The 26,113-nt window shown below is 40.8% G+C and overlaps 2 protein-coding genes across 4 annotated transcripts in view; one reads left to right on the plus strand and one right to left on the minus strand.

Moving 5' to 3' along the window:
- Positions 1–746: 746 nt before the first annotated feature.
- Positions 747–6,829, minus strand: TIMM21 (translocase of inner mitochondrial membrane 21). 2 transcript variants are annotated; one of them, XM_051611598.1, is made up of 6 exons: positions 6,306–6,829; positions 5,000–5,062; positions 4,805–4,902; positions 3,436–3,509; positions 1,334–1,439; positions 747–1,239 (listed from the first exon to the last, which is right to left on the minus strand). In XM_051611598.1, the coding sequence occupies exons 1-6, from the start codon at positions 6,610–6,612 to the stop codon at positions 1,147–1,149; spliced, it is 741 nt and encodes a 246-aa protein (XP_051467558.1). In that variant the 5' UTR covers positions 6,613–6,829; the 3' UTR covers positions 747–1,146. The 2 variants fall into 2 exon arrangements, with proteins under 2 accessions (XP_051467558.1, XP_051467559.1); XM_051611599.1 differs by having other exon boundaries at positions 1,146–1,261.
- A 3,574-nt stretch (positions 6,830–10,403) lies between these two features.
- The window catches only part of FBXO15 (F-box protein 15), a 28,151-nt gene continuing 12,441 nt past the window's right edge, over positions 10,404–26,113 (plus strand). Inside the window, exons 1-7 of one of the 2 annotated variants that reach the window (XM_051611597.1) lie at positions 10,404–10,525; positions 13,451–13,564; positions 15,392–15,496; positions 19,729–19,971; positions 20,244–20,453; positions 23,058–23,187; positions 25,484–25,566. In XM_051611597.1, coding sequence (XP_051467557.1) covers positions 15,393–15,496; positions 19,729–19,971; positions 20,244–20,453; positions 23,058–23,187; positions 25,484–25,566 — 770 coding nt within the window. In that variant the 5' untranslated portion in view covers positions 10,404–10,525; positions 13,451–13,564; position 15,392. Of the gene's footprint in view, positions 10,526–13,450; positions 13,565–13,951; positions 13,985–15,391; positions 15,497–19,728; positions 19,972–20,243; positions 20,454–23,057; positions 23,188–25,483; positions 25,567–26,113 lie in introns of those variants that run through there. The other variant, XM_051611596.1, reaches the window with a different exon arrangement.

Raw genomic sequence — 26,113 nt, forward strand, 5'->3', positions numbered from 1 at the left:
ATTGAGTCTATTGCTTTTGTTATGATTGTTATTATGATTGTGCAAATGAGAAAAACAGGATGGCTAAAGTCCAGTAAAGTATTACTAAAGGTACTTCATATGATATTTGTGGCACTGTATGAGGGAATATTATATGAACTTTAGAACAGTTCAAATGTAATATGAAATGAACTTATACTAAGGGCTGATAACAGAGCATCAGTGTATGCTTAATGTAGGGATAATTAACTAGTGAACTAAAAAGCTCATAACATACGCAAGGTAACAACAGAAAAAAACACTTAAGAAAATGGTCAAATATAGGAAGCTAAAGCTTGAATTTTTTTTAGTTGGTGCCGTTTGACAGATGGATATGACTGAGTCTGATTATTAACACACAGGGTTATGCTTGCTATCTGCCACGTTATGCTAAGGAAGAAACCCAGTTGGAAATCTGGTCATCAGTTGAGCTTTTGAGTTTGGGTAAACCTACATGAATCTGTTTACCAGCAGCTACACCACTGTCAGTTAGCGGAGCAGCATGGCAAACATTGGGAGGAGCAGACAGTATTGCTGTTCTGTGTGCTGTTGATCTATTTAGAAGATACCAATATTGAAGCCTTTATCTTCAGTCATTTGTCAAGGATGTGTCTCTCCACAATCCATATTCTTACATGCCTGTGGGCTAGATCTCCTTTTCATCACTGATACACGTTATTGTTTTACCTTCTTATCTACACAAACGCATCCAGAAAGAAAACAGTGAGTTTGTCTACACTTAAAATACCACTTTATTGAAGTCTTAGTTGGAAATCCAAGCAAAGGAAGATAAAAAAACTCCCCGTCCAATTCTAAAATCTTGGAAGACGCGGGGTTTGAGTGCATAGAAGTATTATCCAGCATTAAACCCTTTATCATGAGCCATTATTCTCCCATGTCAAAAGTATATGCCATAAGTGATGGCTCTGCTATTTTTCATTGGCTTAATTTCAAATCCTGTATCTGTTATTATCAAAGACCTTAACGGAGGCCCCGAGAGGCTGTATCCTGTAAGACAATCCCAAAGCTGCAAGATGCGCTCAAGAACACCCAATAATTCATGTGTAAACTGGCTACACCAGTGTCATCCAATACTCAATGAGTTGAGGTGCAAGCTTTGATGATTGGCTATCTGTTGTCTTCTACGACAATGGTTCTTCTAGGATAGGTGTCAATGTCCACAATTATGTAGCGGACCTCAAATCTTCCTCTCTCAGGATTCTGTAAGGAAAACAATTTCAGGCTTTTTTTTTCCCTTTGGTAGTTTAAGTTCAAGATTAAGCCTGGCAGGTGAATCAAGCAATTTTGTACATACCTCTTTGACTTCCACATGGACTGTTCCCCGTTTCCCTGATTCAGTGCCTTCAATATAGAACTTCAAACGCATATGTTTCAGTCCATCCTTTACGTATTCAAAGTGACTAAAACCAGCAAAACAAACAAACAAAACCATACATGCAGCAAGGATATGTATTATATGTTAGTTAAACTTAAAATTTAAACTTCTTATTCAGAAAAGCTGCTTAAATATTTTGAGAGAAAGTGTATTCCAAGGTAGTCCTTATGCTACCATGGCTTCCTCTCTAGTGTTCTTTCCAAGCTTTACTGTGAGCGTACAAGGAGAGTTAGAAGAACTAATTAGCAGTTGAGGACTGACAGATGAAGTGCTTAAATATCTTTATCCCACTCCTCCCCTCAAAACTCAACAGCAAGCGAATGGCGGAAGATTCTGGGATTTCTTTGTGTTCGTTCTAAAGGACTCAGAGTATAACACTTAGAAAAGATCACCCACATCACCAAGACTGCCGGGTTTTTTTTTAGGCACTTAAACAACATTACCAAGCCAAACCACACCAAACGAGGAACATTGTATCAACTCATCAGGTTGGTTAAATCACATCAAAACAATGTTTACAATTTGCTTTACTTATTTTGGCCAGAATTTTGTTCTACTGAATTGTGTAACTTTGGCAGTGACATTATACCTCCAACCCAAGTGATGTAAACTATACTACTACTTTACGCTCAAGTATTAGATAAATAGAAAGGTCACAGCACTTTCAAGGCACTCCCAGAAACTAATGGTCAAATTAAAGTTCTGGTGCCAGTTTGTGTTTCCTACTGAAATTACTACCTGCTGCATATTACCAAGCTCTTATTTCTATCAGTCATGCCCAGATACACACTGTGAATTAAACTTCCGCTACAGTTTAAGGTAACATGATGGGTTACAGAGAACAAAGACAAATGAAGAGCCTTAGTGCAGTAAATTCACATTCAAAGTGTTCATACACACAAAAAATGTGTACATTTTTTGAGACATTTAAGGTCTTCCTTATACTGCAGACAGAAATGCTACAATCTTACAAAAGTCCTCACCTTAAAAATGTATTTAAAGTGTTAAGACTTTCAAAATTATGGGAATAAAATACTAGGAAAGCTGATAGTACATTTTTTTATTTACACACTTTGTTTTACAGATAGATGCTTAAAACGTTTGTGCATATCCTTTCTGTTTAGCAGCTTCTACTTTAAACTCTTTTTCAACGAGTCTGTAAATCACCTGCCTCTGGATAAAAAAATAAAAATCTCAATTTCATGGTTCAATTTGTGTATCTGGGCTTACGTATCCCAATCTTATATGAAACCTCCTTGAATAAATTCAAAGAACCTAGTAAAGCTAAAGCCCCTAATGGATTACAGTGCAATGGAGGCTTTACATTTGAGTTGTGCTTTTTCCCTCAAAAGGAGAATACACACACTCGTGTAAGGTTTAGGTGAGAGATGTTCTATTAAATACACAGTAGAGATGTGGCCTCAAGTACCAAAAATCAATATAAGAAAGGGGCAGTCAATACTGCGTATCAGCTTGGGACAATATAGTCACTGCAGTGACTACAATCTGTACAGTCAGCCCCAGCCTAGGTTTAAACAGAGCAAACCGGATTCTTTAAAGCCTGAAAGGTAGTACCTCCTCTTTCTGGCCTGATAAGGACTACTGCTTCAAAAGGAGAAAATCTCTCAAAGAACAATTTTTCAGAGAACAATTTAACTTTATTTGAGGGTTTCAGACTGTAAACTTCAGTCAGATACCTGCCCCACAAAAGCATGCCTAGGCTTCTGTATTGCTCTCTTCAGACTCTGTCCTATTTAGTGGAGAGACCAGCTCTGTGTTTACTGTGCTGACCGTTGCTTGTTTCTGAGACAATCAGAACTGGGACTTTATTTGGTATGGGCACTGTATTTAGCGACATGTGCCACACAAGAGGTACTGCAAAAAACTTAAATTTTCATTCAAAAGTCACAAGGTACGTCACATACACTTCATTAATCTAGATCTAACTTGCTATGATGTGACCCAAAACGTCTTTGCTGTGCAAAAACTAGTGTCTGTATGGCGCAAATACCAAAGGGCACCTGACAAACTGTCGTCTTCCTCTTCTTGTGGCCTCCCCATAACCTTTAATAGATTCACCAAAAACAGCCATGATCTACAAGAGAAAAAAGGTTTGAGTTGTCAGAAAGTATCAGCTCACAGCCCTGCTATGAATGTGCTTTCTTTCAATGAAATGCCCCTTCTGATTTGGTTATGTCAAAAATAGAAGAGTTTATGAAAGAAAACAGTGCAAGGAAAATTACTCTCTATTTCAGTGCTTTACTTTACAGTCACATATTAAATTTTTAAAATAAATCCTACTGATACCTTCCATTTGTATCATCCTTTGAGATTATGACATTTTAATCTCTTTTCTGTGTATTTTATACTTCACAGATATTTTGTATGAAAAGGGAAAAAAAATCATGGAATATTTGCTCATGTGTCTTCCAAGAGAATCTGTTTCACAGTTTTTGTGTTATCTAAAAACCGCTACTGTTTAAGAAATTCAACTTTTTTTTTCCCCTGATCTATAAAGCCAGACTAAATTAACCTAGTTTTAAACTTGCTTTAAAGTTGGCTAGAAAGGGAGGGTGATTTTTACTGTATAAGTACTGGAGATAAGTTTCAGTTCTACAAACTTGTTCCAGAGCAGTCTTAATTTTTATTCTAGCAACAACTTGTCACTTCCTTTCTAGGTTTTCAGTGGCATCTGTGGGAACCTTGTTTGAAAGCTATTCCATGCATTTATTTTTTTTTTGCCTGAAGTAGTGGGTTTTAGAATCTAGCTTTAGACTGATTTTTGTTTATCTCTATCTTATGTGACTGTGTGACCAAATGACTGTTCTTTTTCTGTAGCCACAGGAATGCTAACCGTGTTTCAAATGAAAAGTTTACATTCCTAGATACTTATGGCTCTGCAGAATAACAGAACCCTACTGAAGTGCCACAACAGAATATATAACTGTGCTGAGGAAAGGCAACAGATTAGAGCTACAAAATGTAAGTGGGCCCAGTTTCCTCCCTGATCTGAAGAACTTCTTATGTACTACATTTAGCAGGTGCTCAGGTAAGTGTAAGACTTTCTTCATGGAGACAGATGCACGTGCTCTGAAGGGGCAGACACTGTATTTGCATCAGTTGTTGTGCCCTGGTACACTCACTTAACTTGGCTTTTAGCAGGCTAATTCGCTCAGGTTCAGTGCTTGCATTAACTCGGTCTAATATAGGCTCCAAATTGGAGCTGACCCACCTCTGGCCAGAGCACAGAAAGATCCACCCGTGTTTGCCTGCTAAGCACCACAGGGGTCTTTCTGTAGCTTTGCTTGTGAGATACATTGTGCAAACTTTTGACTCAAAGAGAGAAACTATTGAGACATATAAACTTAGTACTAAGGTCCAAAATCCAACCTCAGGATGAGATCTGCATTTCTCCAAGGCATCTCCATAGATTTTACTTGGACTAGAAGAAGAGAATAGCTCTTTAAAAATCACATAGAACAAACCACCTGTAACAGAAACAGTAAATGGAATTAAAAGTGATCAAATCAGATGGAATTAATGAAAAACATATTCTGATAAAGATAAAATTTTTTAAAAAATAACCTGTAACACCAATTCCAACAAGCACCACAATAAAGTAGGTAAAGTCTCTTCCAGCTTCTTTCACTGAAATAGACAGAAAACAACGCAGGAGTTACAACCTTGACTATTAACTTACAGATAGTTACAAGCTGCATATCTTTCTTATATACATGATTTTGTACTACTCTGCAGCTCAAACAGCATTTTGGCAGAAGAAAAAAATCCAGTAACAGCATCCATAATCGCCTCTTTGCTAAGAGAGACCACAGAATGTCTCTTATGTTGTGCAGAGTGTGTTTATATTTCAGTATTAACCCTCCTTATTTTCTGCTTTTGTACCAGGTGCTTTCAAGTCCCAGAATAAAACTTTTAATTAATTTTCATATAACTAATGACATATTTAGCAATGCAGTGCTTAAGCTGCCATATAAACTCCCAATCATTGCAATCCTTGTGCAGAGAAAGGGAGAAGTAGAAATAAAAAAGTATAATCTTATATATTGCACACACTGATTAAAAATATATGAATTTATGAATTTTCAATCAAGTGAACAATAAAAAGGAGGGATATTAGACCAAAATATGCATTTTGTTTATTGAGATCATCAACTGCAGGTTAGCAGGTAAGTTTTTATCCATTAGTTTTGATTTGATGGAAAAGTGTCAGTATACACTTCAAAAAAAGGTCATATGATATTCTATTACAGGCTATTTCTGAGAACTCAGAAAGAGACTGCTGATCTGCTTAAGTGATAAGGTGCACCTTTCAGTGAAGTATGAGTTCCCGAGGAAACTTTAGTAACTCTTTTTCCTTCAGCCTTCTAATCAGTTGAATATGTTTCTCATAAAACTTCTCAAAGCACTTAGAATTTCTGAGGCCAATTATGTAGTAAATCACTCCCCAGTGAAGTTGAGACCAACCAACGTGACAGCTGCCCTATGAAGAACATAGTGCCACATGTACAGCTTTAATTCCTCTGGAAATAAACTTGTTTTAACAGCATTGAGACACGTTGTGTGTGCCGGGTTTTCCTTTTGAAAAGGGAAATGTGAGGCTAGGGCTCTTTATCTCTCGTGTGCCTTCAACACTCTATCAGCAAGCTGTTTAGAAGAAGCCACAGAAGTTTTGTTCTGCTTGTGCAAGACATACGCTGAAATGTATCAACTGCTGCGAGCACCACGATGTGTAAAGAAACGGGCTTGTTGGTTTTTTGAGAAGTGGGAGGTTTCTTCGGTTCCTGAGTTTCCAGGCTCCAAAATCCCAGCTGCAGCACTCATCTCCGTGCCCGCTCGGTATGTATCCCACTCACGAGTGACTACGTCTTACCTTTCTGAGCAGCCGACAGCAGAGTTTCTTCTTTCCGGCCCCTCTGCACGGACACCTGTTTGCTACCATCGCCAGGTTTCTCAGCTCCAAGCCCCCCCGCCTGCGTCCCGATCCTCTGCCGGGCGAGCCGGAGGAGCGCAGCGGGCTCCCTGCGGCCCGGGGGCTGGTGCCACCACCTCAGGCAGGGGCAGGGCCCCGGCCCCGGCCCCGGCAGCGTCCAGCCGGGGGGAGCAAGCAGCCAGCCCCCCAGGGAGGCCCGCAGCCGCCCGCCGCGCTGCCCCGCCCGCCCAAGGGAGGCGGGCAGCATGTCGGGGCACGGCTCCCAGCCGCGCTGACGGAGGCAGCCGAGCTGAACGGGGAGTTTCTGCCGCTCCCCACCGACCCCTTTCCTCCGGGAGACCCCCTCGGGGAAGACTCAAGGCAGCCTCCGGCCCGAAGCGCGGCTCTGCGGCCGCCGCTCCGGCCCAGGAGCCCCCATTAGCCTTTGCCCGCCGACAGCCGCCGCTCGCCGCGGCCCCGGCGGAAACGGGAGCGGCGGAGGGGCGGGAAGCAGCAGCGGGCCCTGGGAGCGGTAGTTTGAGCCGGCCCCCTCTGGCGCCCGCCGCTGCCTGCGGCTCCGGCACGGGCACTACAGCGACCGCCCTGCCCAGCGCCCCGAGCGGGCGGGCACCCGGCGGCCGAGGAGCCAGGGGCAGGCGAGCGGGAAAGGGGGGCTCCTGGCGGCCCAGGGGGGCTGCTGGCGTCGCCACCCTTCTTAATCTGTGTTTTCGTTTTGTTTGCTTGTTTTCAAATTGTTGGGTGGTTTTTTTTCTGTTCTTGCACACATGCGCGCGTAAAAGCGATGCAATTGACAGCGATGCCAGGACACCTGAGAACACCGCCCTGGCTTCCTGGAAGTGTTCCAGGGCCAGGTTGGTTGGAGCTTGAGCAAACTGGTCTGGTGGGAGATGCCCCTGCTCATGTCCGTGGGGTTGGAATTAGAGGAGCTTTAAGCTCCTGGGGTCCCGAAAGTGGGGTCCATCACCCGGTGTGCAAGAAGCCAATCCATGCACAGAGTTGAGATATTTGCTTTCATATCCAGTTGTGTGCAGGAAAGGGAGCAGGCTGGTATTCTGCAAAGCAAGCTCAGGGTCCCAAAATGCAAGTGTTACTTTTATAGCCAAAAACGTGAGAAAGAACTTTAACATTCTTCTTCCTATCACTCGCACACACAATTGGTCAACTAATTCCTTGCTTCTGTTTAAACTGGCAATGCTCAAGAGCTTCACTATACGTGGTCAAAGAGTGGGGAGCTTGTTGTTAGTAGGGGTCCGTCTAGCCCAAGAGCGGGTATTTTAGTATGCTAATGTCTCATTAATGTTAATTAGGTAATTTCAATTACTCAGTGTTTTTTCACCCAGTGCTCAAGGCTGTAACTGGGGGAATTTGTGGGGAGTGGGCCTTTCCATCCCTTTCATCTGTCTTGCAGGGCTGTCTCAAGGCTGGGCTGGGCTGGGCTGGGCTGTGGACTCCTTGGAACATGTTTTTCTCCAACTGGAATCTGTTTTTTGTCTAATTCTTACGGTTTCGCTGTTATTTAGGCCTGGTTTTTATTCTGCATGTCCCTTACGTTCTCTTTTATGTGATTTCCCCCCAAATGTCATATTTTTCCATGAATTTTACTTATTTCAATTAATAACTGACATAAATTCCTCCCTACAAAACTAAAATATATATAAGCTTTCAATAATTTAAGTCTCTCTCATGTTTTCCCTCTTGGACATATTTTCCCAGTAGTATTTTAGCAGGTTGTGTTTATCCAGAGGTTGGTCTGGGAGATACTGGAAGGAAGAGGGACACCAAACATAGGCACCTCTTTTTTTTCTCTGAGCACCAAGTAAAACAAATAATAGAAAAAGATGACTAATTAAACCTCGTATGAACTTACCTCATTAACATACTAAAATTCCCTCCCTCTCAGGCTGGAAGGACCCTCTGCTCACAGAAACTCCCCACCCTCGGCGCATTTGAAAAGTAAAGGGGATTTTTAGCAGAAGCGAAAAATGAGTTCAGCTACGTAGAGGCTTTCCCCAGGAGACCCAGGTTCTATAGCCCCAGAAGAAGTCAAGATAAAGGAGGAGTTTGCCATGGTAGATAAGGATTGGGTTAGGGATCAGTTGAGTAATCTGGACATCCATAAATCAATGGGTCCGGATGAAATGCATCCAAGGGTGCTGAGGGAGCTGGCGGAGGTCATTGCTAGGCCACTCTCCATCATCTTCGGTAAGTCTTGGGTAACAGGAGAGGTGCCTGAGGACTGGAGGATAGCAAATGTCACTCCAGTCTACAAGAAGGGCAAGAAGGAGGACTCGGGTAACTATGGACCAGTCAGCCTCACCTCCATGCCTGGAAAGGTGATGGAACAACTTGTTCTTGTCACTATCTCCAGGCATATCAAGGATGAGGGAATCATCAAGAGCAGTCAACATGGTTTTACCAAGGGTAAGTCATGTTTGACCAACCTTATAGCCTTCTATGAGGAAATTACTAGGTGGATTGATGATGGTAGAGTGGTAGATGTGGTTTATTTTGATTTCAGTAAAGCATTTGACACGGTCTCCCACAGCATCCTTGTAGATAAATTGATCAAGTATGGGTTTGGTGATCAGGCAGTGAGGTGGATCAAGAACTGGTTGAAAGGAAGAAGTCAGAGAGTTGTAGTCAATGGGGCAGAATCCAGTTGGAGGCCTGTGACTAGTGGAGTCCCTCAGGGGTCGGTACTGGGACCAGTGTTATTCAACATCTTCATCAACAACCTGGATGAGGGTACAGAGTGTGCCCTCAGCAAGTTTGCTGATGACATTAAACTGGGAGGAGTGGCTGACACACCAGAAGGCTGTGCTGCCATTGGATGAGACCTAGACAGGCTGGAGAGTTGGGCAGGGAGAAACCTGATGAAGTTCAACCAGGGCAAGTGTAGAGTTTTGCATTTAGGGAAGAAAAACATAATGTACCAGTATAGACTGGGGGCTGACCTGCTGGAGAGCAGTGTAGGGGAAAGGTACCTGGGGGTCCTGGTAGACAGGAGGATGACCATGAGCCAGCAATGTGCCCTTGTGGCTAAGAAGGCCAACGGCATCCTGGGGTGCATTAGAAAGGGTGTGGTTAGTTGGTCAAGAGAGGTTCTCCTACCTCTTTATTCTGCATTGGTGAGGCCGCATCTGGAGTATTGTGTCCAGTTCTGGGCCCCTCAGTTCAGGAAGGACAGGGAACTGCTGGAAAGAGTCCAGCGCAGAGCCACAAAGATGATGAAGGGAGTGGAACATCTCCCTTATGAGGAAAGGCTGAGGGAGCTGGGTCTCTTTAGTTTGGAGAAAAGGAGACTGAGGGGTGACCTCATCAATGTTTACAAATACGTAAAAGGTGAGTGTCAAGAAGATGGAGTTAAGCTTTTTTCAGTGATGTCTAGTGATAGGACTGCAAACTGGAGCATAGGAGGTTCAATGTGAATATCAGGAAAAATCTTCTTTCCTGTAAGAGTGACAGAGCACTGGAACAGGCTGCCCAGAGAAGTTGTGGGAGTCTCCTTCACTGGAGACATTCGAGACCCACCTGGACACATTCCTGTGTGATGTGCTCTAGGTGACCCTGCTCTGGCAGGGGTCATTCGAGGATCTTTCGAGGTCCCTTCCAATCCCTAGGATTCTGTGATTCTGTGAACACGCCAGGGTGCAGGGGCGCTAGACGGCAGACCCACCGAGCTAGCACCTTGTCTGCGCAGAACCGGACCAGCCAAGCGCTGGGGGCTCTGCGTGCGGGTTGGGTTACCGCACCCTGGGGAGCCCAACCCCGTTTTGGGGGGGCTGCGGCGCTGTCGGACTCAGCTCTCCGGGAGGCGACGCCTCTTCCCGCCGTGTTTCTTAGGGGCGAGGACAAGATTCCCGCGGGACGCGTCTCCCCGAGCCGGGCCGGGCTGGGGGGCGGGGCGGCGTCACGTGGGAGGCGGCGGCGCCCCCTCCCCTCCCTCCGGCCCGGCGCGAGGCCGTTGCCATGGCGGCGGCGGGGCCCGGCGGGGCCCTGGGGCGCTGCGGCCTGGGCGCCGGGCAGGCGGCTCCCCCGGCGGCTCCCCAGGCAGCTCCCCAGGCAGCTCCCCCCGGGGCCGCCGCCGCCCGCCCCCTGCGGCATTTTACCCCTGCTGCGGCTGTCGCTGCCGCTCGGCCCGGCCGTGCCGTCGGGCCCAGGTAACTGTCTGCTTTGAACGGCCCGAGGAGAGGCCGGCGGGGGGAGGGTGGGGCTGCGCTGCCCCAGAGCTGCCCGCGCATCCTTTTTTCGCCTTGTCCGTGGGGGGCGGTTTGTTTTTTTTTTCCCTTAACTCTCGTTGTTGGTCTGGAAAACTACTACCTGTCTCACGGCTCTGGTTTCCACCTGTAAACTTGCCGCAGCTCGGGCCTGATCGCCCGCGGCCGCGGAGTTCTCTCCCCCACCCGGGCCTCACGGAGGGGATGTCTTGGTAGACCTGACACGCCTTGCGATAACGAGCACAGCCATCTCCAGGTGTACAGAAGGCCTAGATTTAGTCTGCTGTTTACTGTCTGGGTAGTGGGGCTTCTTAGACTTGGGGTTAGTGTGATGAGCAGTAGCCTGTCTACGAAGTAGACAGTGGCTAATGTTATGTATATGTTCAGGGTAGTTAGGCCTTTGTCGTAAGTGAGAGGATTTTCACGGTGTGGTAAGCGTCATATAGTACAGGTTCAAAAATTCAAAAATTTTCCTGAAATGTAAAGCACCAATTTTAGAAGTAAAGTTTAAAAAGCAGGTTTTCCTGCTGACCTATTTGTGTAACCTTGGATTTCATAGCTGTTTCATTGCCCCCCATTTTGTTAACCTATACATGGAATGGATAATGCCCACCTTTTTAGAAAACGTTGGAAGCATTTAGCTGAGAGAAAAAAAAAGCCAAACAACAGATGTCAAAACATTGCTCTCATTCCTTGTTATCCCCAGGTATGCTTTAACAATTGGAGGAGACAGGTTTTATCACTGCTTACAACTTTCTTTACATTATTTGAAATGGATTTGTTCCCTGACCAGCAAAAAAAAAAATAATCATATTGCAAGTACTCCAGGGTATGAAGGTAAAAATAGTGGTTCAAAGCCGAGTCTCACAAATTGAAAGCTAATGAAGTACCAATTGAGATTGTTGTGCCTCTAAGCAAGAGTACCACAGTTGTTACTAGAAGTCTCTAAGTAGGGGGAGTAACAGCTGTCATCAGTTTTTAACTTGGGCAGACAAGCTTTCTCAATGCATTGTAAAAACATTCTGTTAATACTAGTGTCAAATCTTCACAGATGCTTGAAAAATAATTTGTGTAAAATAGGGATTTCTTGTGCTTTCTTCACACCTTGAAAATACTGCTGTTTTGAAAGATGCAAAAAATTAAGTAGGTTTTTTGAATTGAAGCTTACAAAAGTGATAGAGACTGTGTCGAAGTTTTCAAAGCATGTGTAGGGAAAGTTTCTCTTGAGAAATTCCTTCCTGGGGTGAAGAAGTGGGGGATGCAAGGAGTGGTTAAGAAAGAGACCAAGAATGACTGAATACAGACAACGCAGGTTATGCTTCTACCAGGATTAAGTGTATTATAAAATCTAGGATCCTGGTAGAAGTTACTTCTGTGCCTGCAGCCTGTGTAGGTATGTCACTGTACGCCCAAACTGGCTATCTTTGTGTTTTCAGCATAGACACAGGACAGAATAGCCTGGGATGTGCTGCCCAGAGGGATACAGAAGTGGTAGTTTTGCTGCTGTTGAATATGACTTGTGTCTCTAAATCCCTTTCATGGCTTTTGAAAAATGTGGTTTGTTACAACCTCCTCATGTAAGTGTACTTCTTGATATCAATACATGGGTAAAACATTTGCTTGATCTTGAGGTCATATTTGATACATTATTGCATTTTTTGCAGTTGATAATTTAATTATTCTGTCAGTGACTGACACCCAAGCTGAAATGTGTGTGTCTTTTTCTGTTATGCTGATAATAATTCCCAGTAAAAAAATCTGGGATTTTTTGTACGCAGCACAGTTGACCATGTAAGGCAGGGTTGTTATTTTCTTCTGATTTTTATTTTTCTTTGAGCATAAGGCAGTCTTAAATCAAGAACAGTGTGCATTAAATGTATGTAGTACCACCTGTGTACTTCAAAATTAGATTTTATTTCTTTTCTCCCAACAACAGTTGTTTAGAGTTGGATTGACCATGTGTCAGAAAGTCAGCTGGCAACACAAAACATCACTAATATAGTGTATGGGGAGGTCTCCCTGCTCCGTGCCATCAGTGGGTATGAAGTCTAAGGATTTGATTAAGACTGAAACTCCATCTGAATATTTCTGTGTGGTTTAATATTAGTATACGTAACTACAGGTTACAAAGTTCTTACTATCAGAAAACTTGGAAAAAAACATGTGACCAGTTGGATTGTAAGAATTTATTTGTGTTAGAAATATGCAAAGTTATGTTCTTTGATAAGAGAAAGTAATTTCTGACGAAATTGTTCTGTGTGAATGAGCAATAAAAACATTGCTACCCATCTTGCCTGTTGAGCTAAAACTTACCTGCAGAGTTGCTACTATTTTACCAGGGGGAAAATCTGAAGTGGGACTAAGTTTGTTTCAAATGATTCTGTTTCATAGTCAAGGATATTCTTTTTGAGCCTTGTTACTTTTTCAGAAAGTTTCAAGGTAGTGTTTTATTTGGTATCTTTTAATGGCTTATTAAAGTTGGATGGCTCAAAACCATCTCCAGAGTAGTGTTGTAAAACACAAAGATTAATCGGTGACTTTGGCTGACTGCAGGGGCCTGTCTGGTGCTTGGTTGTGGTGGCCACAGTGGTGTAGCTGTCTAATCTTAATAGGTCTTTACGGGATTCAAACTGATTTGGTGGTGCAACATTATTCCCTTCCGACTCCTGTAAGAGATTAATCATAGCTGAGTTTATTTTAGCTTGGTGATCATTATTCAAATTTGTGAACTCATAATAATGAGTTATCAGTTGATGTATTCCCTGATTCCTGTGTCAGTTGAGATACGGTGTCTAGGTGTGCACTATATGCATATTTCTTTGTTGTGTAATGATGTGACTCCTAACAGCTTTTCTTTTTGAGAAATAGGTCAAGGAGCTGTGCTGTCAGGACTGGGAAATGTTTTGAAACTGTGAAAGCTGGAATTAAAAGTCTGGCTTTGGCACCTTCCTTAAAACCAAAATCTAATTTGTGCATTGAGAGGTGAGTATGTATTTAGTTTTAGTAGTAAGAATGGAAGATCCCTTGCAGGCTAAAACTGTCTTTGGACTGCTTAGTTATTATGTTCACACCTTGGAGATTTCTATGTCAGATGTTCTGAGTCAGAAATAAAAAATTTGCTTTTCTGGTCTAGTCTGTGATCCCATGTTGACCTTCTGTTTTCCTAACCTACTTTTCTTTACATGAAGAATGCAGGTTTTTCAAGTCATAGGAAGCCTTCAGCAACTCCTTTGCAAATCATGGCCTGTGTTTTTCCTGGATAGTAACAATAACAAAAAGTATTACTGTACTGCTTCAGTAAAAGCCAGTTTGGAGTTAAACTTCAGATGTTTCTCTTAATCCTCACTGTTTTGTATAGGGAGGCTTAGGATGGTGGAGTGGCTGCTGCCTATTTACTTCAAGGTAAATGTTTCCATTTGTTTGACAGTGAAAGGGCACTTTCAATACAATAATGAGTTATTTTCTGTTTGAGAATAAGTTAAATTTCTATAGAAAACTTCCAAGAATATATTATAAAAAATATTAATCAATTTTCTTTGTTATATTTTGTAGTTTCCTGTGTAGTTGTTTCTTTGTTTTCCACTGGATGGCCAGTTCAGACCCTTGTGCTGTTAGTTTGGTGTGAAAAATGAGAAAAAAGAAAAAAAACCAATTCTCTCAGATTCTTGCGAAGAAAAATAATATGGTTGTAAAAACTACTGTTGAGAATTGTGGCTTAAGTATTTTAGCTAATTTGCAGCTTTCTAAGGGATCATTTCTAAATTCTCCTTGAAATAAATGCACTCATTGCTTTAGGCTTACAGTGTTTGAGTTACTTCACATAATAAACATGCAAGTTTTGGCTTGGTTGCCTCTCTGTTAATGCAACTAAGATTCTGATATTTTAATACAAACCTTGGAGTATTGACATTATCATCATTCTATGCTTGAAAGCTACTTACTCCTGGAATAAATTATTATAAATGAGCACGTGTCATGGATGACAGAGTGGTAAATGGACAGAGGCACAGCTGAAGTGTTGACTTTACAGCAACTTGCATTTTTAGTGGTGATTTTGATGTTACCCTATTACCGTGCTCCAAAAATTTAGAACATAAAATGCATTTTTTTGTACTCTGTGCAGTTACCAGATACTACTTGAAGGGTATGAGGCTTCTGTCTGGTAATACAAAATCATCGTGGCTTATGTCTAGGTGACATTGTGCTTGTTTTACTGAGGCTGGCACCTGCATTTCAGGTAGCCTTACAGGTGCTCAGAAACATTCATGTTCTCAAGATGCCACTGAGTTCTTATTTTGAAGTTCTGATCTGTTGACATAAATGAAAACTGTACCAGACCCCTAAGGTAGAGCGTGACCTCACTGTTTGACTTGGACATTTCTGTTCTGTTGCATCCTGAGACCTGACACCACAGTCAGGAGAGAAGTATATGCAGTTGTGGAAAATGCTGGTGGTTGTGGACCAAATGTTAAAATCATCATACAAGCAGTGAAAAACTGAAGTTGAGTGAGGTAGTTTCATGTCAAACCAGGTTAAAGTTAAGCAAGTTTAATGAAAATGCACTTGTTACTGCTCGTGCAGTTGTGCTGAGCCACTTGAATATGTTGTGGTGGATTATTTTAAGCAAATGTCTTCTATCAGAACTCAAACTCTGCAAATTAACTCTTCAGGTGAGTTTTAATTTGTGTATTTACAAGCTGATAGTTCCCATTTCTTGTTTTGTTCTGTTTTGAAATTAAAATTCTTTGCTATTGTCATTTCTGGGTTTTGCAGGCGATCTAATGGTATTTCTGTTTCTCTCTTTTCCAGCATGCCATCAGAAATGCTGATAAAGATATTTTCCTATTTGGATGCTGTGTCCCTGTTGTCTGTTGGTTGTGTGAATAGGCAATTCTATCATCTGGCCAATGACAAGTAAGGAAGAGGGGAACCTAAGTGCTAGTCTTAATTGTGCAGCAGTTGACTTCACCTGTGTTATGAGTCTTTCTAATTTAGTTTCACTGCCGCCAGAGCACTGATGCATGTACATATTGGCAGTTCCTCTGCTGAAAATGTACTGCATAGCTCACAGTACAATGTGTTGTATAGAATTGTAGCTCTGCAAACTCTTGTAAGTTTAATGGGAGGTATGAGATGAAAACTAAATGCAGTGTTTTGAAATGCTGCTGTTAGCATTTATTTTGTTGTAAAATTTGTTTTTGTACACATGCACCTGCACAAACATTTTGGATCAGGCAATCCTTAGTTGTGTGTAGCCAGTAGCTTTGTAGAATCACCATAGCTTTCATAATTTTTGAAGTCCTGGTTATTTAGCTCTTTCATCAGGTTTTTGCAGAGTGTTTGATTTAGTCACATGATTCACTAATGGATTTTGTTTGTTGCTCTTCCTGTCAAATTTTTTTGTGACATAAATGAAAACAAAAGGGGTGAAGATAAGTACTGGCACACTTTTTGTAAGAGGTTGCTTACACAGAGTTCACAAATTATTTCTACCAGTATAATGATAATTTTGTGAAAGAATCAAGAAGAGAGACCCTGGTTGATAGATGATAACTAGGGCATCTGAGTGTCCTTTTTTTCCCCCTAGAATTCTGCTGTGTTAGTGTTTTATAAATGAGCAGGTATCTTCCTTTATAGGAAGTTGCTGCATCTGATAGCAATCCATTTCTCACTTAATTTGCCAGGACTTGGACAGTGAATTGGTTAACATTGGCGCTGACACCTTTAGAACTGATGAACTTAAAGGGAATGCCATAATCCAGATTTATTTTTTGAGGCTGTCAGCAGGTGCCTGTAGATAAAAATTGTTTAGTTGACACAAATTATATATCTTAATATGCGTTTTCTACTTCAGGTTAGTAAGGTAGGATAAAATCATTGTGGCTGTTCAAGGGAAGCTGATTCATCTGTCTCCATCTCAACCATGTCTGCTTCCATTTTCTAATCTCAACAAAGATTACTGTATGTGCACAAATGGGATTTGAGGAAGAGAGACTTTCCCTTATCTTGGAGACTGACTGGTTCAGTGGGGCCAGGTCACCTCTTCCTGCTAGATTTCCTTGGACCTTCTTGCATCCTTGAATCTTCTGGTGAATTAACAGGAGTTTTAATTTAAGTCCCTGCATATCTCTGTGACAAATCAGATTTGCTTTTTTAAGCGGAGTATCTCTTTGAGGTTATTTCTGCAGTTCTGGATGTACAGGACACCATCCTCAATGCAACAGGACAATCATGATACACCTGTGCTGCCTAATGCAGTGCTTTGTCTTTGGTCTCTTCAAATGTCTGCACTTTAACAGTTCCTTGGCACTGATGTCTTCAATATAATTGCTGAAGGCAAGGAAATGTTTCTGACCCCTCTTTCTGCATCCGTCTTGCCCCAGCATGTTGTATTATTCCAGCTTTCCTGTTACGCAGTGTGGGAAGCTCACATAAATGGTCTGTCTGAAAGCCTGAGGGTTTTGATCACCAGCAGAAAGTGATTGTCTAAGAGTAAGCGAGAAGCCAGAGAACAGGGGAAGATCTTTTTGCATTGCTCAGATCTTTTTGCTATTGGGATCAAGTGGTGACTGTCAGTGATACCTCTCTGATTCTTGCATTTGATTTAGCAGTAAGAAGTTGGGTTGACTTGTAAAAATGTCCGGTAAGAGGCCTTGAGATTAATATACTTTAATACCTTAAGGCAAAAGTGGCACGTATTCTGCTGTAAAAGAGGCAAATTCATACTTCCCTGTTGGATGCCTTTTTGATTAGTCTGCCCTGAATTCTTCAGAAATTGAGGGTGAAGGGACAGTGATAACTCCCTAAAGACTTGTGAACGCAAGTCCCTCCCTTCTTTTTTTTTTCTTTTTTTTTTTTTCTTTCCCTCTGCCTCATTTCTCACAGAATTTCTGAGCAGATTTCTCATCTGCTTGCACTTTTGGGAAAGGAAGGAGCAGTTATGTAACTGAGAGTGAGGAGAAGGGTGGTAGGTATTGATGACAAGTCTGTCTCAATTCAACTTAAATTGCCTGAGACTGTTCCTTCAAAATGCAGGAAATACCTAGTACTAAACTCTGTCCTTTCAGCATCTAGCAGCAAGACATTGAGTATCCCTCCCTATGAAAGAAAGAATGTATATTCTGCGAAGGGGTTTCTAGTTAGGAGGAGAGCATTATAGGAGACGTGTTGCAGGACTTTTTAGGCTGAATAAGACCAGTTTGATGATTCACGGTTGTTTCCCCTGATGATGGTGTGTCAAGGATATCTCTATTTTTATCATCCCACAATTCTTAGCTGCTTTGGAGTTAAATAAGAGTTTCCTCCCTCCATCAGAAATGTTTTATACTCTCTGATAACTGGGTTGTATTTTTCTAGTCTCAAAGTATCTTGAATCTTTCTTTTACTTATGGTATTATTTTTCATTTCCCCCCCCCCATTTTGGTGAAACGAAAGAGGGAAGCTCATGTTGACTGTGAACTGCCCTTTACCAGTCATAGAAACTTACAGATATGTGTGTTTTAAACAGCTTTGACTCAAAAAATGGCAGTTGGATATAGTTTGTGTATCTGCAGAACAGCAAGCTGGAAGTTTTTTACTACCTGAGTATGTTTGCATCAATGACAAAGAGCTTGACTCCAGGCATTTGGAGACTTGTTCTTAGCAGTTGATGGAAGTGAGAGTGGTTTTCATGGGTAGGAGGCATTGTGGGATGGATTCAGTTCTTGAATGCTTTAAAGAGGGGAAAATGCATTACCAAGTTTGCCTGGGGATAAGTGAGGACTGGTAAGGGTAATCTAGCTGATAAGTAGTAGAGAAACTATCTTGAGAATTTGATTGTGTTGCTATTAATTTTCTTTAGTGCAGTAAGCTAGCACTTAAAAATTAGATAACTTGTTTGGAACCTTTATTCGCAGATTGTTGTTTGAATTCTTGGATCTTCTTGTACTCAATATTCCCTGAACTGCCCTAGAGATACCTGGGGTGTGAGGGGTGGAAATGTGACATCATATTTTTCCTAACAGGAAAGGAGTGAACCCATCATTCCTGTTGTATGTTTCTTTGATCTCTTCAGAAGACAATTCTTCTCTGAGATTTTCAAAAGAGAGTGCAGAGATGACTGACATGACTGTGGCAGTACAACCGAACATAACTAATTCTACTTGTCCTTATCCACCCCTCCTTCAGCTGGATCTGTGTAAGAAACTTGAGGGGTCCAGATGTTAAGAAGCGTTAGAACGTTTTTTACCCTGGCTGATGTTGTGTGAAGAGAATACATCATTGTTTTGTGGTGGACTTTTCAAAAGTAACTGCTTAACTTTAATCAGTTTTCATTTAAGTCACTGAGTTTGGCTGTACTGTCTCTGAGCTTCATCCTGGGTCCTATATTTTGAGAAAGACAAATAAGACCTAATGTTTCTTTATTTCCTTATGATAGCTTTCTCTCAGATATGTATCATTTTATTGTTTTTATGTTTTTAAATTTGCTTCGGTGAGCGTCTGTGAAGGAAGTAGCAGCGTAAGGGGAAGGAAAGCTTTTTAAAAATCACATACTCTAGTGTGCTGTTGAGAGGTGTAAAACAGTGGGGAGTTGCCACAGATCATCCCACAAAAGATCATTCTACTTCCTAGAACACTAGTCAAACATTTTCTGTATATGTATTTGAGGTGTTTATCAACTTTACTGGCCTATTGTAAAAACTAACTGAATAACTTTTTTTTTTTTCCACACCTGCTCCTCCCCCCACCACAGGGTAGAGCAGAAAATCATAAGTGGAGCTCATTCGATATGTATAATCCAGAACAAGAAATGTGTTCAGAGATTCCATATTTATTTGAGATAACCTAATAAACCCATGAGAAATCTAGCATCTTTTGGTTTCTGAGCCTTCATGTTTGCAGCAGGGAAACTTGACTTACTATGAGCTATTGGAGAATGAAAATGGGGAGGAGCGTATAACTGTGCCTTTGCATTTTCTTGAGTAGTACTTAGGAGGCTATAGTTTCTGGTCTTTTATAAACTTAATCAAATCCAGTTCACTGATAATTTAAGATTTTATATTTTTCTGCCAACATTGTGCTCAGTGGTAGCTGAGGCCTGCATATAAAAATAATTAAGTAATTGTTCTTTAAATGTATGTGATTTTTCTCTTCTATTTTATTTTCAGTGGAATCTGGCTGAAAATCTATTCCAGTTGTTTTCAACCAAAAAGGACAATTTGGAAAATGAAACATGAACAAACAGAAACTGTTTCCTTGGGCTGTGCTGGTCTTCTTGATAGAGAGCCTGGGTACTGGAAGAAAGAATACATCTTCAAGCAAATAGCTGCTGTCAAAACTAGAGTAATGCAGCTTGTTAAGCGTGTAGATCCTTATACAGGTCTTCCATGTAAAAACAAAGAAGCTATGAAGTAAGCAATGCCTTGTCACAGAAGATGTTTACTGGAGAACTATGTACAGAATATTAATGGCTTTGGAAATACTGGGGGGGTATGGAAATACAGCTGTAAAATATGTATAATAATCGGAAGTTACAATGACAGCCTATAAATGACCTAACCTGAGAAACATAAATAGCAGTTACCAGAAATTTATAAATTCTGTTGGAAGCATAGATTATCTTTGTCACTTTGAGAATCTTTTTTATTTTTATTTTTGGTTATTTTTTCCCCCTAAATAACAGAGCCTATGGCTTGAGCTGGATAATTGTTCTAAAGGACAAAAGTGGAAAAGAACATGTAATGGAGAAGAGAAGCCTATCATTTAAGCATACGTCTGTTACTATACTTTGGTACGGTACGAATTGGCCATGCTTGGACGTCTTGTCAACCCTAAAACTATTTGGAGTTATGCCGTTGCTTCCTGACAAAAGCAGAGCTCCAAGCAAGAATGGGTGAGTTTTAACATAGGATTTTTGAGTTTTTTTTGATGTAGCTAGTTTATAATGTGTCTGTGGGAGATACCTGGCCTTGGTTTGACTCAAGAAGTTAGACTTTGGAAGAAATACTACAAAGAGGCTTCATAAGAAAGAGCTATGTCTTTGTGTTCATTGGTAGAACTTTTTAGCAAGAAATAGATATAATCCAGGAAGCTATGACAGTAATTTTTATGTTAATGTGGCTACTGACATGCAGGATACAAACTGATAGGTCCTGCCTTGGAAAGCTGAATCTAGGGCATAGATACAAGTAAGCGTGAACCCAACATGTAAATCTAGGAGAATTTAATGTGAAGCACTTAGATTAGAAGAGCCCGTTGATATTTGTGTGACTACAACCACGTAGTCTATGTTACTAACGTGTTTTTTTTTTTTCTGATAGGTGTGTATGTGAGTTTAGGGAACTTTGGCTGCATGTACAGTATAAGTACATGCATATAAAAAAAAAATAGTCCACAGGACCATGTGGGATAGCTGTTGTTTTGTGACTTAAGTGTCTACAAAATGTTTCCTGGCATTATATTCTGAGAAAAAGTGTTTATATTAAAGGTCTGTATTTGACGTATGCATGTATTTGGTGGCTGTCAAAGAATTTTTCACATCTGTGTCTTATGTGTGGTTTTAGTATATGCAGTATCAGCTATATGCTTCTTACAAAAAATCCCTAGCAACAGAGACCTGAAAGGAGAGAATTGTTGTTTACCTACAAAAAAATGTGGTTCCTCAAGCAGAAGCAAAGTATTTGCCTAAAACAATAAAATCAAGAGAAACCTTTTGTGTGAAGTCTTGCAGTCAAATTATTTGGGAAATGTACTTGGTTTACCAAGTTGTTGATTCATATGTAGGGAATATAGTAAAAGAAACTTGCAGGCAGTTGGTGTATTTATTTCACAGAATCATAAGTTTTCAGAGCTTGTGAATGCACATGAAGGTAATGATTTCACAAGTATCAGACTGTTACTAATAATGGCAAGACTATGAGGACCTAGTCCAGGGACTTAAAGATGGGAAGGGCTGATGTCCCATCCCTGGTCCAAATCTTATGGTTCAAAGTGATGTGACAAAGTTCCTGAGGGCTGCTGTCTTCCTAGCAGTGTGTAGTGGTAGGCGATGCTGCTGTGATACTTTGGGGAAAAATAAGTACGGTTTTGAATATAATATGAGCCTAAGTCTGTAAAGGGTTTTAGAATTACTTCTCCATTCTTAACAGGTAATGCAGACTCTGCTTTCTGCCCTTTTTTAGAATTACTTCTCCATTCTTAACAGGTAATGCAGACTCTGCTTTCTGCCCTTTTTATGCATCATTAGCCAATAAGGATGCCTGTGAAGTATGAACTTCAGTTAAAAGGGATTAGGGAGCTAAATTGTTTTAATTACAGGCAAAATCTAGAAATATATTTTTTAAAAAGAAAAGCTCCCTCTAACAGAAGCTTTTAGTTTATCTGCAATTTGATCCTTTCCTTGGAATTTTGCTTCTGTGCAAGAAAAAAATAACTTTTTAGTAGCTTGTTTCATACTGACAATCTAGTACCAACATAATATTAAAAACAAATTATAGAGTAGTTCTGTGGCTATTTTGCAACAGTGGGCAAGCACAGGAGTTTTTATTCTTTTCTAAGTGGTGTTTTAGGCCATCTGGTGGTGGCTTTTGTTTCTTATTGGGTGTCGAGATCCTGCTGGCATGCTGTAGTTATTCATAGAATGGTTTGGGTTGGAAGGGACCTTAAAGATCATCTAGCTCTGTACCCCCTGCATGGGCAGGGACACCATGTATCTAAAGCTCAGGTAAAGGTAAATTACTTCTCCTGCTTCTTTGCCTTCATTTTCTTATGTATATTGTCAGATTTTCACAAAGCAGTAAAAGTGATTTCCATTAGAGCTGTGTCCCTTCATCCAGAAATATTGTAGAATCATGGAATCATAGAATGGTTTGGATTGGAAGGGACCTTACAGATCATCTAGTTCCAACCCCCTGCATGGGCAGTGACACCTCCTGCTAGATCAGGTTGCTCAAAGCCCCATCCAACCTGGACGTGAAGATCTCCAGGGAGGGGGCATCCACAACCTCCCTGGGCAGCTTGTTCCAGCATCTCGCCAGCCTCACAGGAAAGAACTTTTTTGTAATATCCAGCCTGAATCTCCCCTCTGTAGCTTCAGACCATTGCCCCTTGTCCTCTCACCTGTGTAAAAGCCCTACCCCAGCTTTCTTGTAGGTCCCCTTCAGATATTGGAAAGTTGCTATGAGTCACCACAGAGCCTTCTCTTCTCTAGGCTGAATAATCCAGCTTCCTCAGCCTGTCTTCACAGGGGAGGTGCTCCAGCCCTCTGATCATCTTCATGGCTCTCCTCTGGACATGCTTGAGGAGTTCTATGTCCTTCCTATGTTGGGGGCTCCCAACATAAGTGAAGTTTATGGCTGTGGATGCCGAGTGCTTTCAGAACTGTTTTCATCCCATTCTATTTGTCAGATTTCAGAATTTAAAAATGGAATTGCACTGAACTTTTGCATAAATGACAAGACATAGTCTTGTTGCTACCTTCTGTGTGCTTTTTTCAAAGACCTCGTCGACGTTGCTTAATTGCTGAATACCATCTTGCTAACCTGACTGAAAGTGGTGTAGCAGTTGGTGCTGACAGGCTTGTCCAGCTTTTCCGTCTGAATCCAGGACTCTTAATAGGACTTTGGAAGGTAAGAAGATTTTGTTTCAATACTTTACTATGACTTGAATAAACAGATTCTTTTGCCTTGTAGTTTGAGATTTAGGCTTTTTTTGTTGGGCTTTGTTAGTTTTTTTAATATTCCTTTTTTCTTTGAATTTTGGAAGACCTTGTCTAAACTTACAAGAAAATATAGGTAGGGACACCTAGTTGGTGATTTATTGTATTCTAAAGAGCTGTCACAGGATTATCTGAATTTTTCAAAAAAACACTAATTAAAAGTACAGTTATGAATCATCGTATACTAGATACTGAACCGATCTTTTTTCTGTGTTCAGTTGTATTTATTTTGCAGTCTTCTCATGCCAAATTTTTATATCCTCATGACATTTTAAATAGAACAGTTTGAGGAGAGATGTACTTCTTCCCCGACTCATGCCTTGTGCTGTCGCCGTCACTCAAAAGTGATGAAATCACACAAGGCAGCTTTGCTAGTTGTTTCGTTTAATCTGCATCACCAGGTAGTTGTATCCTGTTCCAGCAGTAGGAACACAGTAAAAAACCCTTTGCGGGTTATTCAGTTCTTGGTATTAAGTGTCTAAGTTAACAGGTTAGTCTTTGTAGGCTGTGTGTAGAGATGGATGTCTTTAAAAAGCACTGCAGAACATCTAAAGTAGAGTTTTACTCTAAAGGAATCTGTCTTTGCACTGAGTATTCTGGGACCTAGGTGTCTGCCTGAAGTTGCATACAGTTAGGTGCTATGGAAGCCTATCTCAGGTGTTCTGCTCTTACTCTGAATTCCGAGGTGTCAGCCCTTTTTTCCTCCCTCTGCTGTGTTAATGACACAGACTTAAGTTATTTGGCACTGGCAAGGAGCTTCCCTCTGGGAGGTTGTGAACAGTTGTTCAAAGCTGTGTCTCATTTTCAGCTGGAAACTTGCTACCTCAAATGTGCACAATCACCAGAGGGGTTGCTTAAAACCACAGAAGAAATGTATGTTTCACTTTTTCTTAAAGGTGTCCATTTCCTAGGAGACTTGAGACTGGCTGACCTGCATGAGCCTATTACGGGTTGTCTCAATTTTAAAAGCTCCAATAAGTGAACTACCATTTCTTTTGTATCTTCCAAAGTTTATTATATTGGTGTCCCTGTGTTGCTGTCCTTGCTAGTGTGTAACCCCTTGCCATGCTTGGAAAGAAAATCTTTACCTGAAAATGGTTCAATCATAACTAAGTTCCACAAAATTGTTAAGCATCAAGTGCCTCACTCTAGTATATTTTTCCTGCTTACTTTTTTGAACAGCTGTTCTTACTTCTTATGTGGGCAGAGTAACATTAGGCAGTTAACTGTAGATGGGTGTAATAATTGTAAATGCCACACATCTTATTTTTTTTTTACTCTTAGCTTAGCTGCGTAACAGAAATAGTTGATGCTAGCAGTTGTGTCAGCCAAGGATGGCTTATGTGGGCCTTCTGGTATTTGGAGAGAGAAAGGCTGTGAGTGACTCTCTGATTAATAAATCTCTGCCATTATATATTTTATAGCTGTAATCTTGCACTACAGAAGTACAGGAGGAGCTAAAAAAATAGTTGAAGTAAGGAATGGCATTTTCTGTTTGGTAACCCAGAGAGATGAAAACAATAGCTGCCCACTTTTCAGGACAGGAATAAAATGCTGGCAATGAATAATTTTGCTTCTGATTTATGTGTTTGCAAATGTAGGACAAACGCTGCAATTCTAGGATTCTGTGATCTTGAAGTAAATAGATACCTTGGGCTCTTTTTAGTTCTCACATTAGAGCTCTGAAGTTTTCTTTGAGCTATATAGGCCTAGATATTTTACCAGGAGTATGTAATCTGGTGTATACATGGGGTTTTACTTTGAAATTAGGTATTTCTATTGGGTAGCTCAGTATTTCTCATTGATGTTAGCAGTCTGCAAATATTTTCTTACATATGAAAATAAGCTTGATGCTTCTGTATTTAGTAAGGCCTGTTTTACTCTATTTAGGTATCTGTTTTAAAGTGGTAAGTAAATTCATGGGTTCATGAATTGCCACTGATAACTTTTGCCTTGGCATAGCTAGTTTCCCTGCCTTTACCCAAAACACAGAAAAGGTGTGATCTTTTACATACATTCTGTACTTTGTGAAAAGACAATAGCAGTTACAGGAGTCCAAGCATTAAAGTAAGCCATTATTAACATTATTGCAGTAACTGGCAGGGTAAGAAGCAGCAGCATTTATCTATGAATTTTAATGCTCAGGAAGGCCTTGTGAAAAAAAATATTTCCAGATGAAAATACATCTACTTTAATTAACTTTTTAGGGGAAAAATGAAATTGCTTTTGTTATGGCAAGTCTTCATTATCATCAGCTTCTTGAGAGAAGCACTTTGGGTTCTGCTACTGGGTAAGTTTTGGTTTCACCTTTGTGGATAGTAAAGATAACCTTTTGAATAAAGCTTTGAATTTTATAGTTAAGAGGTTTATATTTATGCAGTAATTAACTATTCTTCCCTGTCTTAATATGACTGTTATGGTAACTGTATACAAAGCTGTAGGAATATTTTCATGCTAAAGAGGTGCCATTGTTATGCTATTAAGGAGAAAATTTAGTCATATGAGTGTACTAGTACTTGCTGTATTGACAATTTTAGAAATACACTGCTTGTAATTTCTCCCTTTTCACAAGCAGTCTTTTTATTCCCTCTACCTTTCTGAAAGATATAGAAAAGAGAGACATTGTAGGAAGCAGGAAAATAATCTTCAGCTGTGTAAAAGGGGAAAAAAAAAATCTAGTGAACTGGTGAGGTGCCTACATTTATCTTTCAGTCCTGTTGAAAAACTAGCTGGCTTTCTTTCCTGTCATGTATTTGTGTATGTGTGTATACTGCAGTGTATATAATATATAATACCTGTTTAAACACTGTAAACTCTTTAAAAAGATGGAGTTTCTT

This window comes from Apus apus, chromosome 2 (genome assembly GCF_020740795.1).
Source record: "Apus apus isolate bApuApu2 chromosome 2, bApuApu2.pri.cur, whole genome shotgun sequence".
Lineage (NCBI taxonomy): Eukaryota > Metazoa > Chordata > Aves > Apodiformes > Apodidae > Apus > Apus apus.

Excerpts from the sequence above, each read along its gene's own strand:
- TIMM21 (XM_051611598.1), bottom strand. The coding sequence starts at position 6,612 with ATGCTGCCCGCCTCCCTTGGGCGGGCGGGGCAGCGCGGCGGGCGGCTG. Across the intron at positions 5,063-6,305 it reads GCTGTCGGCTGCTCAGAAAG|TGAAAGAAGCTGGAAGAGAC; the intron begins GTAAGACGTAGT and ends TGTCTATTTCAG. Across the intron at positions 3,510-4,804 it reads AATGCAGATCTCATCCTGAG|ATCATGGCTGTTTTTGGTGA; the intron begins GTTGGATTTTGG and ends TTTCTCTTGTAG.